Here is a 13813-nt window from a genome sequence, read left to right on the forward strand (position 1 = left end):
CTACGGGAGTCGACATTGTGCTGGTGAAAAGATGCTGTGCCAAGGATGCGAGAGCCGACTTTTAAGTCGCGGTGTCGAGCCGCACGCGGTGCGGCTCGACCGGTTTATCTGCCCGGTCGAGGCGTATTGCCACCAGCCGCCAGCTTGACGTCGCGTACGCGCGCAGGACGCCGCTGCCAGCTAGCCAGAGCACCAGCCGGCCCGCTGCCAGCGTCGGGCCCCTGTCGTGGCCCCGTGCGGGCCGGCACCGTCGCCGCACGGGCGCATTTGTAAAGGAGCGGCTCCTATACGCCAGAAATTTTTGGCTTTTGACCAAAAATTTTCAGTTTTTGCCAACTTCTTCCTCAGTTTTGGCGCACAACGCAAGCAAGTGGCCGTTTCCCCGCAATTCTCCACGTTTGGGCTCGCCGACAAGCAGAATGAGCTCGATAAACTGTGTGCGACGGGCGCAGGTGGTCGCCGGCGCCGCGCGGCGCCTGCAGACCGCCGGCCGCGTCCAGAGAGGTCTCGCGTCGGTTGCCGGCGGCGACCCGATATCGGGCCTCGAGGTCCCCGCGGAGTTCAAGAGCCGCTCGCCACCGTACGCCCAGTTGCTGGGCAAGCTCGAGACCGTGCGCAAGATTCTGGACCGGCCGCTGACGCTGTCGGAGAAGATCCTGTACTCGCACCTGGTTTCGCCGGATGAGTCACTGGCTGGCAAGAACGGCCAGATTCGCGGCGAGACGTACCTGAAGCTGAACCCCGACCGCGTGGCGATGCAGGACGCGTCGGCGCAGATGGCGCTACTGCAGTTCATGACGTGTGGCATGGCCAACACGGCCGTGCCAGCATCGATCCATTGCGACCACCTTATTGTGGGCCACGACGGCGCCAAGGAGGACCTCAAGGCGTCGATTGCGACCAACAAGGAGGTCTTTGACTTCCTGCAGTCGTGCGCGGCCAAGTACGGCATCCAGTTCTGGGGCCCCGGCTCGGGCATCATCCACCAGATCGTGCTGGAGAACTTTGCGGCGCCGGGCCTGATGATGCTCGGCACCGACTCGCACACGCCGAACGCGGGCGGCCTGGGCGCCATCGCGATCGGCGTGGGCGGCGCCGACGCCGTCGACGCGCTGACGGGCACGCCGTGGGAGCTCAAGGCGCCGAGGGTCCTCGGCGTGAAGCTGACGGGCCAGCTCAGCGGGTGGTCGGCGCCCAAGGACGTGATCACGCACCTGGCCGGCCTGCTCACGGTCCGCGGCGGCACCGGCTTCATCGTCGAGTACTTTGGCGAGGGCGTGCCGACGCTGTCGGGCACGGGCATGGCCACGATCTGCAACATGGGCGCCGAGGTCGGCGCGACGACGTCGCTGTTCCCGTTCACGGACTCGATGGCGCGGTACCTCGAGGCCACGGGCCGCGGCCCGATCGGCGCGGCCGCGGCGACGGCCAACAGCGCGTTCGGCTTCCTGGCGGCCGACAAGGGCGCCGAGTACGACCAGGTGGTCGAGATCAACCTGTCGGAGCTCGAGCCGCACATCAACGGCCCGTTCACGCCGGACCTGTCGACGCCGCTGTCGGCGTTCGGCACCACGGTCAAGGCCAACGCGTGGCCCGAGACGGTGTCGGCCGGCCTGATCGGCTCGTGCACCAACTCGTCGTACCAGGACATGTCGCGGGTGGCGTCGATCGTGCGCCAGGCGCGCGACCGCGGCATCCGCCCGAAGGTGCCGTTCTTCATCACGCCCGGCTCGGAGCAGATCCGCGCGACGATCGAGAGCGACGGCCTGACCGAGGTCTTTGTGGACCAGGGCGCCAAGGTGCTCGCCAACGCGTGCGGCCCGTGCATCGGCCAGTGGGCCCGCGACGACGTGCCCGAGGGCCAGAACGCGATCCTGACGTCGTTCAACCGCAACTTCCGCGCGCGCAACGACGGCAACCCCGACACGATGAACTTCCTGACCAGCCCCGAGATCGTGACCGCCATGATCTACTCGGGCTCGATGTCGTTCAACCCGATCACGGACGCGCTGGTCGACGCCGACGGCAACGAGTTCCGCTTCGAGCCGCCGGTGGGCGACGAGCTGCCCCAGACCGGCTTCAAGCAGGGCGACCCGGCGTACTTCCCGGCGCTGGACCCGACGCCGATCGCGGCGACCGAGGTTGCTGTCTCGCCGACCTCCGACCGTCTGTCGCTGCTCGAGCCGTTCGAGCCCTTTGACGGACGCGAGCTCGAGCTGGCCGTGCTCATGAAGGTCAAGGGCAAGTGCACGACCGACCACATCTCGGCCGCCGGCGCGTGGCTCAAGTACAAGGGCCACCTCGAGAACATCTCGAACAACACGCTCATCGGCGCCATGAACGAGGAGACCGGCGAGGTCAACCGCGCGTACGACTACGACGGTACCGGCTACGGCATCCCCGAGCTTATGATCAAGTGGAAGGCCGAGGGCCGCCCGTGGGTGGTCCTTGCCGAGCACAACTACGGCGAGGGCTCGGCCCGCGAGCACGCGGCGCTGTCGCCGCGGTTCCTGGGCGGCCGCATGATCCTGTGCAAGTCGTTCGCGCGTATCCACGAGACCAACCTCAAGAAGCAGGGCATGCTGCCGCTGACGTTTGCGGACGAGGCCGACTACGACCGCATCTCGAGCGGCGACGTGATTGCGACCGTGGGCCTGCTCGACATGCTGGCCGCGAACGGCTCGGGCCCGGACACGATGGCCATGCGCGTGACCAAGCGCGATGGCTCGACGTTCGAGTTCCTGGCCAAGCACACCATGTCCAAGGACCAGATCGACTTCTTCAAGGCCGGCAGCGCGATCAACTTTATTGGCAACGTTCGCCGGGCGCAGGAGGCGTCTGCCTAGGGCCCGGGGTGGCCGGCCGGAGCGCGGCGGACTTGTGGACGGGCTGCTTGGACGGGCCCCTGACGAGCCGCACGGGGTGCGGCGCGGACATGTTGCCGCCGACGTGCATATAACCCCCGGCATGCATATAGCCGCCGGGGCGCATACACCCGCTGCCGTGCATACACCCGCGGCTGCCTCCGGTGTTCTATCCGCCGCGCACCGCCCCTCTATCTCGCCGCATATAGCCGCGCGCCGCGCCACGCGCCGCGGCGCCGCATGTACTTTACACTCGAATAAAAGTTGGATTTTCGTTTTCACCTACGCCGCCACGCGGGCCTCGTACGCCTTCCAGCCCGCGGTCTGGTACCGCACGCTCTCGGCGACCGGGTCGCGGCCCTTGCCGAGAATGCCGCGGCCGACGATCAGCACGTCCGAGCCCGTAGCCACGGCGTCGTCGACCGTGCGGTACTGCTGGCCCAGGCCGTCGCCCTTGTCGTCCAGACCCACTCCCGGCGTCAGCACCAGGAAGTCGTCGTCGTCGGTGCCCAGCCGGCTCTGGGAAATGAAGCCGAACACAAAGTCGGCGTTGGCCTGGGCCATGGCCAGCGTCGCCGCCGTGTACTCGCCCGTCGCGAGCGAGCCCTTGGAAGACATCTCGGCCAGCAGCAGCAAGCCGCGGTCGGCGTCGACGGTGGCCGCGCCCGCGCGCAGGCCGTCGATCACGCCCGGGCCGGGCACCGAGTGCGCGTTCGTCAGGTCCGACCACTGCGCGATCTTGTAGACGCCGGCGGTGTACTGCGCCTTGACCGTCGAGCCAATGTCGGCGAACTTGCGGTCCTCGAAGATCAAAAAGTTGTGCTTCTTGGCCAGCGCGACCAGCGGCTCGACCGTGGCCGCGTACGAGTAGTCGGTCACGACGTCGACGTGCGTCTTGAACATGCACACGTACGGGCCCAGCTTGTCGACGAGGTCGAGCAGCTCGGCCGTGGTCTGGACGTCCAGCGACACGCACAGGTTCGACTTCTTGGCCTCCATGACCGCAAACAGGCGGCGCGCCACCGCGCTCTTGTGCACGAGCGCGCGCTCCGAGTATCTGAGCTTGTCGACCTTGGCCATGGTGTGTTCTGCGTGGAGCGCGGGCTGGATGATCTGGATCGGACGGACGCCGTTGACAATTGGTGATGGTTGTGCGCGGCGGTTAAGTACGAAAATTTTCGCACCCAGCGCACCACACGACGGGCGACTGGAAGCGCGTGTAGCGACGGCCACACGACACATTGCATCGCCAGAGCCTGAGATCCATCGAGAGCACGGTCCGGGCGTGCGACAGAGCCTGGTAAGTGCGCGCGCGGGGCGCGCTGACGCCAGAAATGCGGGGTCCATTCTGCGTATCCGCCCTCGGTCTGCACGGCCACCGGACGGTCGGGCCTGCCAGCCGGCTGGCTGGCCGGTTGGCAGGCCGGCCGGCCGGCCAGCGGCACCTGCACGGCACGCGGCCAGCGCGCGACATGGCCAGCGTGATCGAGAGCTTCAACTCCATGGGCTCGCTCCAAACAGCGTTCTACGACGGATTCCGCGACTACTACGTCCAGCTGCATACGTCGACCGGGCTGTCGTACGGCGTGCTGATCCCGGCGGTGGCGGTCGCGCTCAAGCTGCTCGTGACGACGCCGGTGGCGATCTGGACGCGATGGAACCAGCGACGGCTGGCCGACGTCGGCCCCGTCGTCAGCGCGTTTGAGCGCTACACGGCGCAGCGACTCGAGGGCGTGCCGGCTGCGCAGGAGGTTGCGCTCAAGCGCCGCCAGACCATGCGCGCGCTCGGCGTCTCGCGCTGGCAGTTCTCACTGCTGCCGTTCGCGCAGGTGCCGCTCTTTATGGCTCAGACACGCACCCTCGGCGAGCTCAACACGACACCGGAGATGATGACCAACGTCATCGACGGCGAGGTCATCAACCAGGGCCTGTTCTGGTTCGCCAACCTGGCTGTGCCCGACCCGCAGGGCGTGCTGCCGCTGCTCGTCGGCGCGCTCACGGTGGCCAACGTCGAGATCACCAACCCCTACACCGACAGCCAGCACGTGCGCGCACCCATCATCCAGCGCGTGCTGCCGGTCGCCGCCAAAATATGGGCCATTCTTCTCATGGCCGTGGCCTTCCGCGCGCCGGCGGCCATCTCGCTCTACTGGGCGACCTCAACTGCGGTCTCGTTTGCGCAGAACCTCATCCTCCAGCGGGTGTTCCCGCCGCGCGAGCCCGTCCCGCCGGCGTACGCGCCGCTGCCGGAGCCGACTGACGCCCGCGAGTTGCTGGCGTCGCTGTCGGCGTCCGACTTCAACACCCTGGTCGCGACGTCCAAGGCGTCGCGCGCCGCCTCCTCCTCGGAGGGCCTGTAAATACAAATGTACATTTTGAATTGAGCGTACGCGGACGGCGCACCATGAAGCAGCTGGCTGCGGCTATATGCGGCTATATGCGGCTATATGGCGCCTTGGCGCAGCGCCGTCGAGGGCAGCGGCCCGGCGGCAAGTCGAGCGCGGCTGCGTGCCTTCGTCCCGGAGGGCAGCCCTTGATGCAGCTGCCGTCGCAGACCGCCCGCTGCGGCCCTATGTCACGGCCGAGGACAGGGGCCCGGTGCGAGCCGCACCATGTGCGGCTCGTCCCAGCTACCGGGAACCGCGTCTGCAGGTAACAGCTGACAGCTGCACAACCCAGTCGTGTGGTAAAACGCAGGCTCCAGCCGTGCGGATTGGTCCCTAATATACAGAGCTAGTACGCCGCGCCCCGCGAGATGCGGTCGACGTGCTTGAACTGCTCGAGAATAAACACCACGCGCATGCGCTCCAGCCAGCCCTTGACAAAGTTCTCCTTCGAGAACCGTTCGGCGGACGCACGGGCACGCGCGCGGTACTGCGAGGCCTCGCCCGGCGAAAGCGCCATGGCGCGCTGCATGGCCTCGGCCAGCGTTGGCAGGCCAGACGCGTCGGCCGCGGTGTCGTCGGGCGTGGTGAACACAAAGCCCGACGGCTTGCCATCCACCGGCGTCACTATGTCCAGCTTGGGCCCGCCGCTGTTGTGGACAACCGGAACGAGGCCGGCCGCCATGTACTCGACAACGCCCATGCCAAAGTGCTCGTTCCACATGACGTTGAGGCCGACCGAGGCGCGGCCGAGCTCGGCGACCACGTCCGCCCACGGCAGCTCGATCTTGAAGTCGACGTTGTCGCCGACGCCCAGACGCGCGGCCAGCTTCTGCAGCTGCCGCACGCGCTCGCGGTCAACCTCGGTCCGCACCGTGCCGATCAGCACGAGCCGGTACTTGGTGTCGTGGCCGGCCGCGTCGTAGAACCGCGCAAACTGCTCGATCATGACGTCGTGGCGCTTCTCCGGCCGGAACTGCGCCAGCGCCAGGAACGACGGCTCGCGGGGCGCGCCGATGTCGGCCGCAGCCAGCTCGGTGCACTCGCACGGCGGGTACAGCACGCGCGGCAGCAGCGTCGGCGACCGGTCCATGAACCAGTCCATGAACCGCGACATCCACCAGACCGAGCGGATGTGGTTGGCGGTCCAGGTCGAGTTGGTCATGACGACGTCGGCAAACGTGCCCACGAACGCGTACAGCAGCGCAAACAGCTGCCAGTACACGTACCGCGGGAGCTGGAAGATCTTCGACACCGTGCCGAGCATGTCGCTCGACACGACCGGGTAGTGCACGTACGCCACGACCGGGATGCCCAGCACGTACGCCACGAGCGGGTACGTGAACGGGTAGCCCATCGAGTCCACAAACACGTCCGGCACGAGCTTGCCGACGGCCTCGTACGCCAGCGGCACCGAGCCCAGGGCCTGGCCGAGCAGCGTCAGCCGCGGCCACGTGTACTCGGCGACGAGGTAGCGTTTGCGCAGGTGCACCACCACGACGCGGGTGCTGTCGAGCTCGATCCCGAACCGCGTCTTGACCTTGTCGAGAATCTCGCCCTGCGACACGCCGCAGTCGCCCGTGTACACCGCGCACACGACCTCCGGGTACCGCTCGAGCGTCGCCTCGATCGCCACCCACAGCACGCGCTCGCCGCCGCCGCCGGCGTTGCAGAACGGGTGGAAAAAGCCCACGATCTTGGCCCGCGGCGCCGCCAGCGTGTCCGGCGCCGCCGTCTGTCCGGCCGCCTTGGCCGCCGCCACGCGCTGCTTCTCGGCCTCGACAGCCTCGCCCACCACCGCCAGCACCTGCGCCCGCCGCTCGGCGCTGTCGGCCCGGAGCCGGCCGCCCAGGTATTCAAACACGCTCTTCATCGTCACGAAGCCCGCCACCGTGCCCACGCCAATCACAATCAGGAGCACGCTCGCGACCACGGCCACATGCTCGCTCAGCGGCTTGTTCGGGTCCGGCGTCGTGATGCCTTTGTAGACAAAGCCGCCGTACTGGTAGAGAGCCTGGCCTGCCTTTGCGAGTCCAAGGGCCATCACGGTGCGCAATCAGTGTGGCGCCTGCGTCTGCGGTCTGTCGCGTCTGCCGCGATCTGTCAGTCTCGGCCGTCGGGCAGCCGTCTGTCTGTCTGGGGCGATCGGCGGATTCGATCGGTCGACGTGGCCGTGAAAAGAATTAGTGCGTGGTGAAATTTCTTCACCACGACGACACAGCTCCGCGACTCCATCACCGCCACGGCCACCACGGGCCGAATCCATCGCGAATCGGGCACGGCCAGCTGCGAGAGCACAGCCAGACGCCACAGCGGGCGCGGGGAGCGCGGCAGACCACGCGCAGAGAACGGACGCCATGTTCACGTTCACGCCGCTGCTGGGCGCTGGATCGGCGTGCCGCGCGTCGCAGTCGCTGCTGACGTTTGACGAGAACCTGCGGGTGCTGATTGACGCCGGATGGGACGATCGGCTGACGCCGGGGATGCTGGCGGCGCTGGAAGAGTGAGTGGATCGATGGGGCGAGAGAGAGCGACGGCGGCGGCCGGCGGCGGCCAGCGACGGCCGGCGGCCGGCCGGCGGCGGCCGCGGCGCATCCGGAACACGCTGACAGCAGGGCTGCACCATCCATTGACCTCGTGCTGCTCACGCACGCGACCGTGGCCCATCTGGGCGCGTATGTGTACGCGTGCAAGCGGATCCCCGGCTTCGACGCGATCCCGGTCTACGCGTCGCTGCCGGTGATCAACATGGGCCGCGTGACGACGATCGATGCGTACCGGGGCGCGCCGTTCGCGGTCGCGGTCGCCCGGGACGAGGGCGGCGACGGCCGCGAGATCACGGTCGCCGACATCGACGCCGCGTTTGACCGGATCAACTCGCTGAAATACTTCCAGCAGGTCAACCTGGCCGCCGGCCGGCTGGCCGGGCTGACGCTGACGGCGTACAACGCCGGGCACACGCTCGGCGGCAGCATCTGGCGGCTGCAGCGCGGGCCGGAGGACGTGATCTACGCCGTCGACTGGAACCACACCCGGGACCGCCACCTGAACCCGACCCAGCTGCTGCAGGCGTCCGGCACGATCTTCGAGGCCTTCACGCGGCCGACGGCGGTCATCACCAACGCGCGCGGCGGTCTCGGCCAGAAGAAGCGCGAGGAGTCGCTCACAGACGCGGTCCAGTCCACGCTCAACAAGGGCGGCACGGTGCTGCTGCCGACCGCCACCGCCGCGCGCACGCTCGAGATCTGCCTGACGCTCGAGGCCTACTGGACCGAGAAGAAGATCTCGGCGCCGCTGATCTACCTGAGCAACACGAGCCAGCGCACAATGGCGTACGCCAAGAGTATGCTCGAGTGGATGTCGTCGGCGATTGTGCGCGAGTGGGAAGAAAAGAACTCGTCGCCGTTCGAGTTCCGGCATGTCAAGCTGATCTCGCGCGTGTCGGACCTGGACCGCTGGAAGGACCGGCCGAAGGTCATCCTGGCGACCGGGCCGGACCTCGAGTGGGGACTGTCGCGGAACGTGTTTGCGGACCTGGTGGGCGGCGACGGCAACTCGTCCGTGATCCTGACCCAGCTGCCCGACGACAAGTCGCTTGCCAGCGACATTCTTGCCAAGTGGATGGCCGCCGCCGGCCGCTCGCGCAAGCCCAACACGGACCTGGCCGAGGCCGTCGCTGCGAACGGCTCGGGCCTGGTCAAGCTCAAGATGCGGCGCCAGCTCGAGATCCGCGACGCCGTGCCCATGAAGGGCGCGCTGCTCCAGCGGTACCTGGCCGGCGAGGAGAAGCAGAAGGTCAAGGACGAGGAGACCGCGGCGGCCGCGGCCACGGCGGCCGTGACTGCTACTGCCGCCGTCCCGGCCTTCCTCGAAGAGTCGTCGTCCGAGTCGGACGACGACGACGCGGACGCGCTCGACGCCAAGACCGAGGGCGGCGTCAACGTGCTTCTGCACGACAACAGCATCTACGACTTTGACGTCCGCGGCGCCACCGGCCGCAACCGCATGTTCCCGTTTGTGGCCAAGCGCAAGCGCCAGGACCACTACGGCGAGCTCATCCGGGCCGAGGACTTCAAGCGCATTGAGGAGCCCGAGCCCGAGAAGCCGGCTGAGACCGAGCGGCCGGACCGGCCGGAAGAGCGGCGGCGGCGCCGCCGGGGCGGCCGCAACCGGGACCGCAATCGGGACCGGGACCGAGACCGGGACCGAGACCGTGACCGTGACCGGGACCGCGATCGGGACCGGGACCGGGACCGCGGCGACCGCGACGAAGAAGACCGCAAGGCCCGCGACGACGACCGCCCGTTCACGCTCCTGACCGAGACAAAGACGGTCAACGTCAAGTGCTACGCCACGTTCATTGACTACGAGGGTCTCTCGGACCGGCGGTCGATGCAGATGATTCTCTCGCAGATCAACCCGCGGTCGCTGATCGTGACCTCGGGCACGGCCCCGGAGATCGCCGAGCTCGCCGACATGCTCACGGCTTCGGGCCTCAAGGACGTCGTGCGTTCCGAGAACGGCCAGGCCGTCAACGCCAGCATGGACGCCAACGCGTACACGGTCACGCTCTCGCTCGACCTGGCCAAAACCCTGCAGTGGCAGAAGCTCGCGGGCGAGTACAACGTGGCCTACATCACCGGCCGGCTCGAGCCCGACCGGCGCGCGGCCGACGAGCCGGCCGTGGACGCCGACGGCGACGTCAAGACCGAGGATGCGCCGCCGGTCAAGGCGGAGGACGCCGAGGATGCGCCCGCCGAGGACGCCGTCAAGGTGGAGGAAACCGCCCTTCGTACGTCCTCTGCCACGCCGCCCGTTCGCCGCGACGACCGCGCCGTCACCCTCAACGCCATCACCAAGGCCGAGCTCGCCGACGCGCCCCTCCAGCACCCGCTCATGGTCGGCGACATCCGTCTGGCCGAGCTGCGCCGCCGGCTCGTGTCTGAGGGCCACCGTGCGTCCTTCCGCGGCGACGGCACGCTGCTCTGCGACCGCGTTGTCATTGTGCGCAAGCTCGACGAGGGCAAGATCCTCATCGAGGGTTCTGTCTCGGACGAGTTTTACCGCGTGCGCCAAACCGTGAACTCGTTCCTGGCGATCATGTGATGTACCATAGTCTACGTTTCGATGCCCCGTGTAGAAAATCGATTACCCGTCTGTGCATTTACACTGCGAGCCGGACCCGGTGACCCCGCTACGCGGTCCGGGTCCGCTACGTAACCAGTCCAGCCTTCCCGGTCTGGGTCTATGGACTCGGTCCAGCCCTCCCGGTCTGGATCCACGGACCCAGTCCAGCCCTCCCGGTCTGGATCCGCGGACTCAGTCCAGTCCTCCCGGTCTCGGTCCAGCCTAGATCAGCACCGAATCCTAGGCGGCCTGTCCGTCGTCCAGGTCCCAAATGTCCGAGTCCGAGCTCGACGTGAACACAATGCCGTCATCGTACTGAAACAAATACGCCAGCAATTGCGCAATGGCCCTGATGTAGCCGCTGTGGTCGTGTCCGCTCTCTGTCTCGTCGAATAGTGGTGGCAGGTCGTTGCTGACAGAGCTCAGCTCTGAGTGTACGTGTTTGTAGACTGTGCACACCGTACTGATTCCGCTATCGGGCGAGCGCACGAACTGCTGCATTTGCGTCACCAGCAACTTAATGCAGGCGTAAATGCGCTGCCCTGGCGACGTGACGGCGGTCTCAACCTCGGCCTGTGACTGCGCCGTAGGCGGCCGATCAGCACCGACGGGATTGCCTACGCCTAGTTTGGAAGGCGCTACCGTGTTCACAGAGGCTACTATGTTCGGAGAAGCAACCGGACGAAGAGGCGTCAATGCTGCCGTACGTGCTGGAGAAGAATGACCTATCTTAGGCACTGTCGGGTTGAAGACTGGCTCGTCGAGGGCACCGAGCAAACGCATATGCTTCGATGCCTCCTTCATCTGATTGTTGTAATCAGTCGAGAATCTCACAATCCGTTTGACGTTCTCTAGATCGCTGTCGCTGTAGTCCCTGTCCGGCTCGGCCGCGTTCTCAACAGTAGCGGTCAAAGCTGCCGTACCGGTTGCGGTGGACGCACGAAGGGCACGCCTGGCGTTACCAGTAGGAGCCACGTTCACAGCAGCCTCGGAGACAGCACTGGAGAGCGGTCTTGGAGATACGGGCATCCAGCTCTTGGAGGTCTTGCGTGCACGCCAGCTCTGCCTCTTCCAGGGAAAGCACCCCGCGGTCGGCTCGGGCGTGCTCTCTCCTCTGCTTGGGCGCACAACCTCTACCGTCTCTGGCGTGACTGGCGCGTTCTGAACTTGCGGGTGCTCTACAAGCCCCTGACCGCTGCCAATCTTGACCATCTCCGAAAAGCTGATAGTAGCTTTGTTCGAAGCCACACGGACGCTCGCAATGTGGCCCATCTTGACTTCTCTGATCTTCGCAAAAAAGCCCTTCTGCCACTTCTCGTACTTCTCCACAACAATCCTAGTCGCGGACTCAATGTCGTTAAGACCCAGGACCTGCAGTTCCCCGTCGAACAAAATGCCTAGGTCGCCGGTCTTCATAGTTATGGATGTCTTGTTCGACCCGAACGCTGTATTGAAGCACGCGAAGCCGATAGCTATAGACTGACGCTCCTTTAAGTCGAAAATGGTCCTGCTGGCTTCAGCAACCTTGAGTGTCATATTCTCCAGCCGCTCGACGTGGCCGATCTTTGGCTCCGCTGTATTCAGCGCGGCCGCAAAGCCGTAGCGCGTCTCCCAGTCACCGCTCAGAGCGAGCAGCACAAGCGGCCTGGACCGTGTGGCCAGCGACTGTCCGCCCAGGTCGGCAGAGCAGTCGGCCATTTTCTGGAGCTCGAGATCCCTCACGGTCGCCCGCAACATGTCCAAATCTTGAGCGAGCAAGTGCGAGAACTGGTTTGCCACCTCGAGCTGCTTCCGGAAAGAACCGATCTCAGACTGGACGGCCGCCACGGCCGTCTTTCGGTTGTCCTTGCTGGGCTCACAGAGCAGCACACTCAGACTCGTAGCCGTGGACTTTCTGAAGTTGGCAGTCAAGCTCTGCAGGATCTGGCGCAGCTCTTCAACCGGCGCGAGGAGATGCGCACGCGTCTGAGTGCCGCTCACGTCGTCCGCCTTGGCGCTCAGCTCGTCAAGACGCGTGCAGATTGCCTCGGCTGTCTGGATCAAATCGTTCGACACGTCGAAAAGCCCGTCGTCCTCTGCAACTTTGTAATAGGCTGCCTCGGCAGGCAGCGCCGTCAACGTGTACTTCAAAACGGTCTCCTCCTTCTCGAGCGCGGCCGGCAGCGCCTGCGCCGCCTTCAGAGCGTCATCGAGTGTGTTGGCCGTCGTAGGCGTCGTGCCAACGTATGTCGTCCGAATGCTCTTGTAGGCGGACGACGTCTTGCTGATGTAGCTCGCGATGGACGATGCGTTGCACGGCAGACCAGAGATGTCCGCCTCCAGCTTGGTCTTGAGCGATTTTGCGTCCTCGGCGGTGGCGCTCTCGAGCGTGAAGACCAACAGAGCGCGGCTGCCAGTCACGATTTCAGACACGTAGTGCGTGAACCGCACCGATGAGAGATGGTCACGGTAGGCGATCGCTACACGGGTGCCCTCTGGGATTGTGAACGCCTTACGCGCCCATTGGCAGGAAACACAAACGTGGACTTCGTTTGCGCTCTTGCTGGTGTCTCTCGAGTACCCGACCGAGCTGGAGATCTTGACGGTCTGGACGGTCACTCCGAGACCGGCCTGCAGGTCCAGATCCTTCGAGTAGACAAGATTGCCCTGGAATAGCTGGTACGAGTACTCGTACGAGCTGCGGTCGACCGCGGGGACTTTGGTCTCGTCGAGATCAGCGGCTTTCCATAGCGAAAAGCCCTTCATGAGCTGGTCAGTGCGCGAGTCGTACAGCATTCCCAGCTGCACGATGCCGTCCGCGGACGAGTGCTCGGAGGCCGTGGCCAGGTCAGAACGAGGCATGATTTCAACGACGCTTCATAGCAGCCCACGGCGGTCTTATTTCTCTTCGCTGCTGCTGGCAGCTGGCTCTCGACGAGCTTAGTACGCGCACCTGGCCGCCTAGATGTTCGCGTACGGCCGTGGCCCGGTTGCCAGAAGTTCGCCGCATCTGTATGTTCTAGCCACTTTGGACCATAAACTGCATGCTCCTGCCCAGCTTGTGCCTTGCCGACACCGAACAAAGCACCAGCGGGTGCGGAGTGCGATAAGAACAAGCCAGACCTGGCAATCCGCCATCCGAGCTCTCGAGGACTGTTCACTGCTGGCTTCCCATCTGGCGTCGACCAAACACCAAACACCAAACACCCACCATGGTCGACTTGCCACGGCAGGCTGAGCAAGTTGAGCGAGCCAGAGCCCGGTCCGGTCAGTCTATACCTCTGCTTCACGGCGGCCGGTCGGTTTCAGGGCCTAGTGTCTGCATGCTTCGGCGTTGCGCTGGCCTTTGGTGCTGAACCTAGCACTCGGCAATTCCGCACATTTGCGCGCCCATCTGCCAGCGCGTTCAAGATTGCTTTGTCCGCTGATCGCGTTCATCAGGTCCTATAGTCGACCGCC

The 13813-nt window shown here is 65.7% G+C and overlaps 6 protein-coding genes across 6 annotated transcripts; 3 read left to right on the forward strand and 3 right to left on the reverse strand.

Annotated features, from left to right (window-relative positions):
• The first annotated feature begins 280 nt into the window (after nucleotides 1-280).
• Nucleotides 281-3145, forward strand: V1510DRAFT_421341 (homocitrate dehydratase). Its single transcript, XM_066934599.1, has one exon. It carries the CDS (start codon nucleotides 420-422, stop codon nucleotides 2844-2846), a length of 2427 nt encoding a protein of 808 aa, XP_066787340.1. The 5' UTR covers nucleotides 281-419; the 3' UTR covers nucleotides 2847-3145.
• V1510DRAFT_421343 (Orotidine 5'-phosphate decarboxylase domain-containing protein) lies at nucleotides 2701-3998 on the reverse strand. The gene has a single exon (XM_066934600.1). It carries the CDS (start codon nucleotides 3942-3944, stop codon nucleotides 3147-3149), a length of 798 nt encoding a protein of 265 aa, XP_066787341.1. The 5' UTR covers nucleotides 3945-3998; the 3' UTR covers nucleotides 2701-3146.
• Nucleotides 3968-5248, forward strand: V1510DRAFT_421344 (60Kd inner membrane protein-domain-containing protein). Its single transcript, XM_066934601.1, has 2 exons — nucleotides 3968-4161; nucleotides 4194-5248. The coding sequence occupies exon 2, from the start codon at nucleotides 4199-4201 to the stop codon at nucleotides 5222-5224; it is 1026 nt and encodes a 341-aa protein (XP_066787342.1). The 5' UTR covers nucleotides 3968-4161; nucleotides 4194-4198; the 3' UTR covers nucleotides 5225-5248.
• V1510DRAFT_421345 (uncharacterized protein) lies at nucleotides 5222-7465 on the reverse strand. The gene has a single exon (XM_066934602.1). The coding sequence runs from the start codon at nucleotides 7290-7292 to the stop codon at nucleotides 5598-5600; it is 1695 nt and encodes a 564-aa protein (XP_066787343.1). The 5' UTR covers nucleotides 7293-7465; the 3' UTR covers nucleotides 5222-5597.
• V1510DRAFT_421347 (beta-lactamase-like protein) lies at nucleotides 7424-10415 on the forward strand. The gene is made up of 2 exons (XM_066934603.1): nucleotides 7424-7751; nucleotides 7864-10415. The coding sequence occupies exons 1-2, from the start codon at nucleotides 7606-7608 to the stop codon at nucleotides 10352-10354; spliced, it is 2637 nt and encodes an 878-aa protein (XP_066787344.1). The 5' UTR covers nucleotides 7424-7605; the 3' UTR covers nucleotides 10355-10415.
• Nucleotides 10379-13216, reverse strand: V1510DRAFT_431613 (uncharacterized protein; the record flags this gene model as incomplete). Its single annotated transcript, XM_066935441.1, has 2 exons — nucleotides 10379-10690; nucleotides 11630-13216. The coding sequence occupies 2 exons, from the start codon at nucleotides 13214-13216 to the stop codon at nucleotides 10616-10618; spliced, it is 1662 nt and encodes a 553-aa protein (XP_066787345.1). The 3' UTR covers nucleotides 10379-10615.
• Nucleotides 13217-13813: the final 597 nt, after the last annotated feature.

This window comes from Dipodascopsis tothii (assembly GCF_038497935.1).
Source record: "Dipodascopsis tothii strain CBS 759.85 unplaced genomic scaffold V1510scaffold_30, whole genome shotgun sequence".
NCBI lineage: Eukaryota > Fungi > Ascomycota > Lipomycetes > Lipomycetales > Lipomycetaceae > Neoaidaea > Neoaidaea tothii.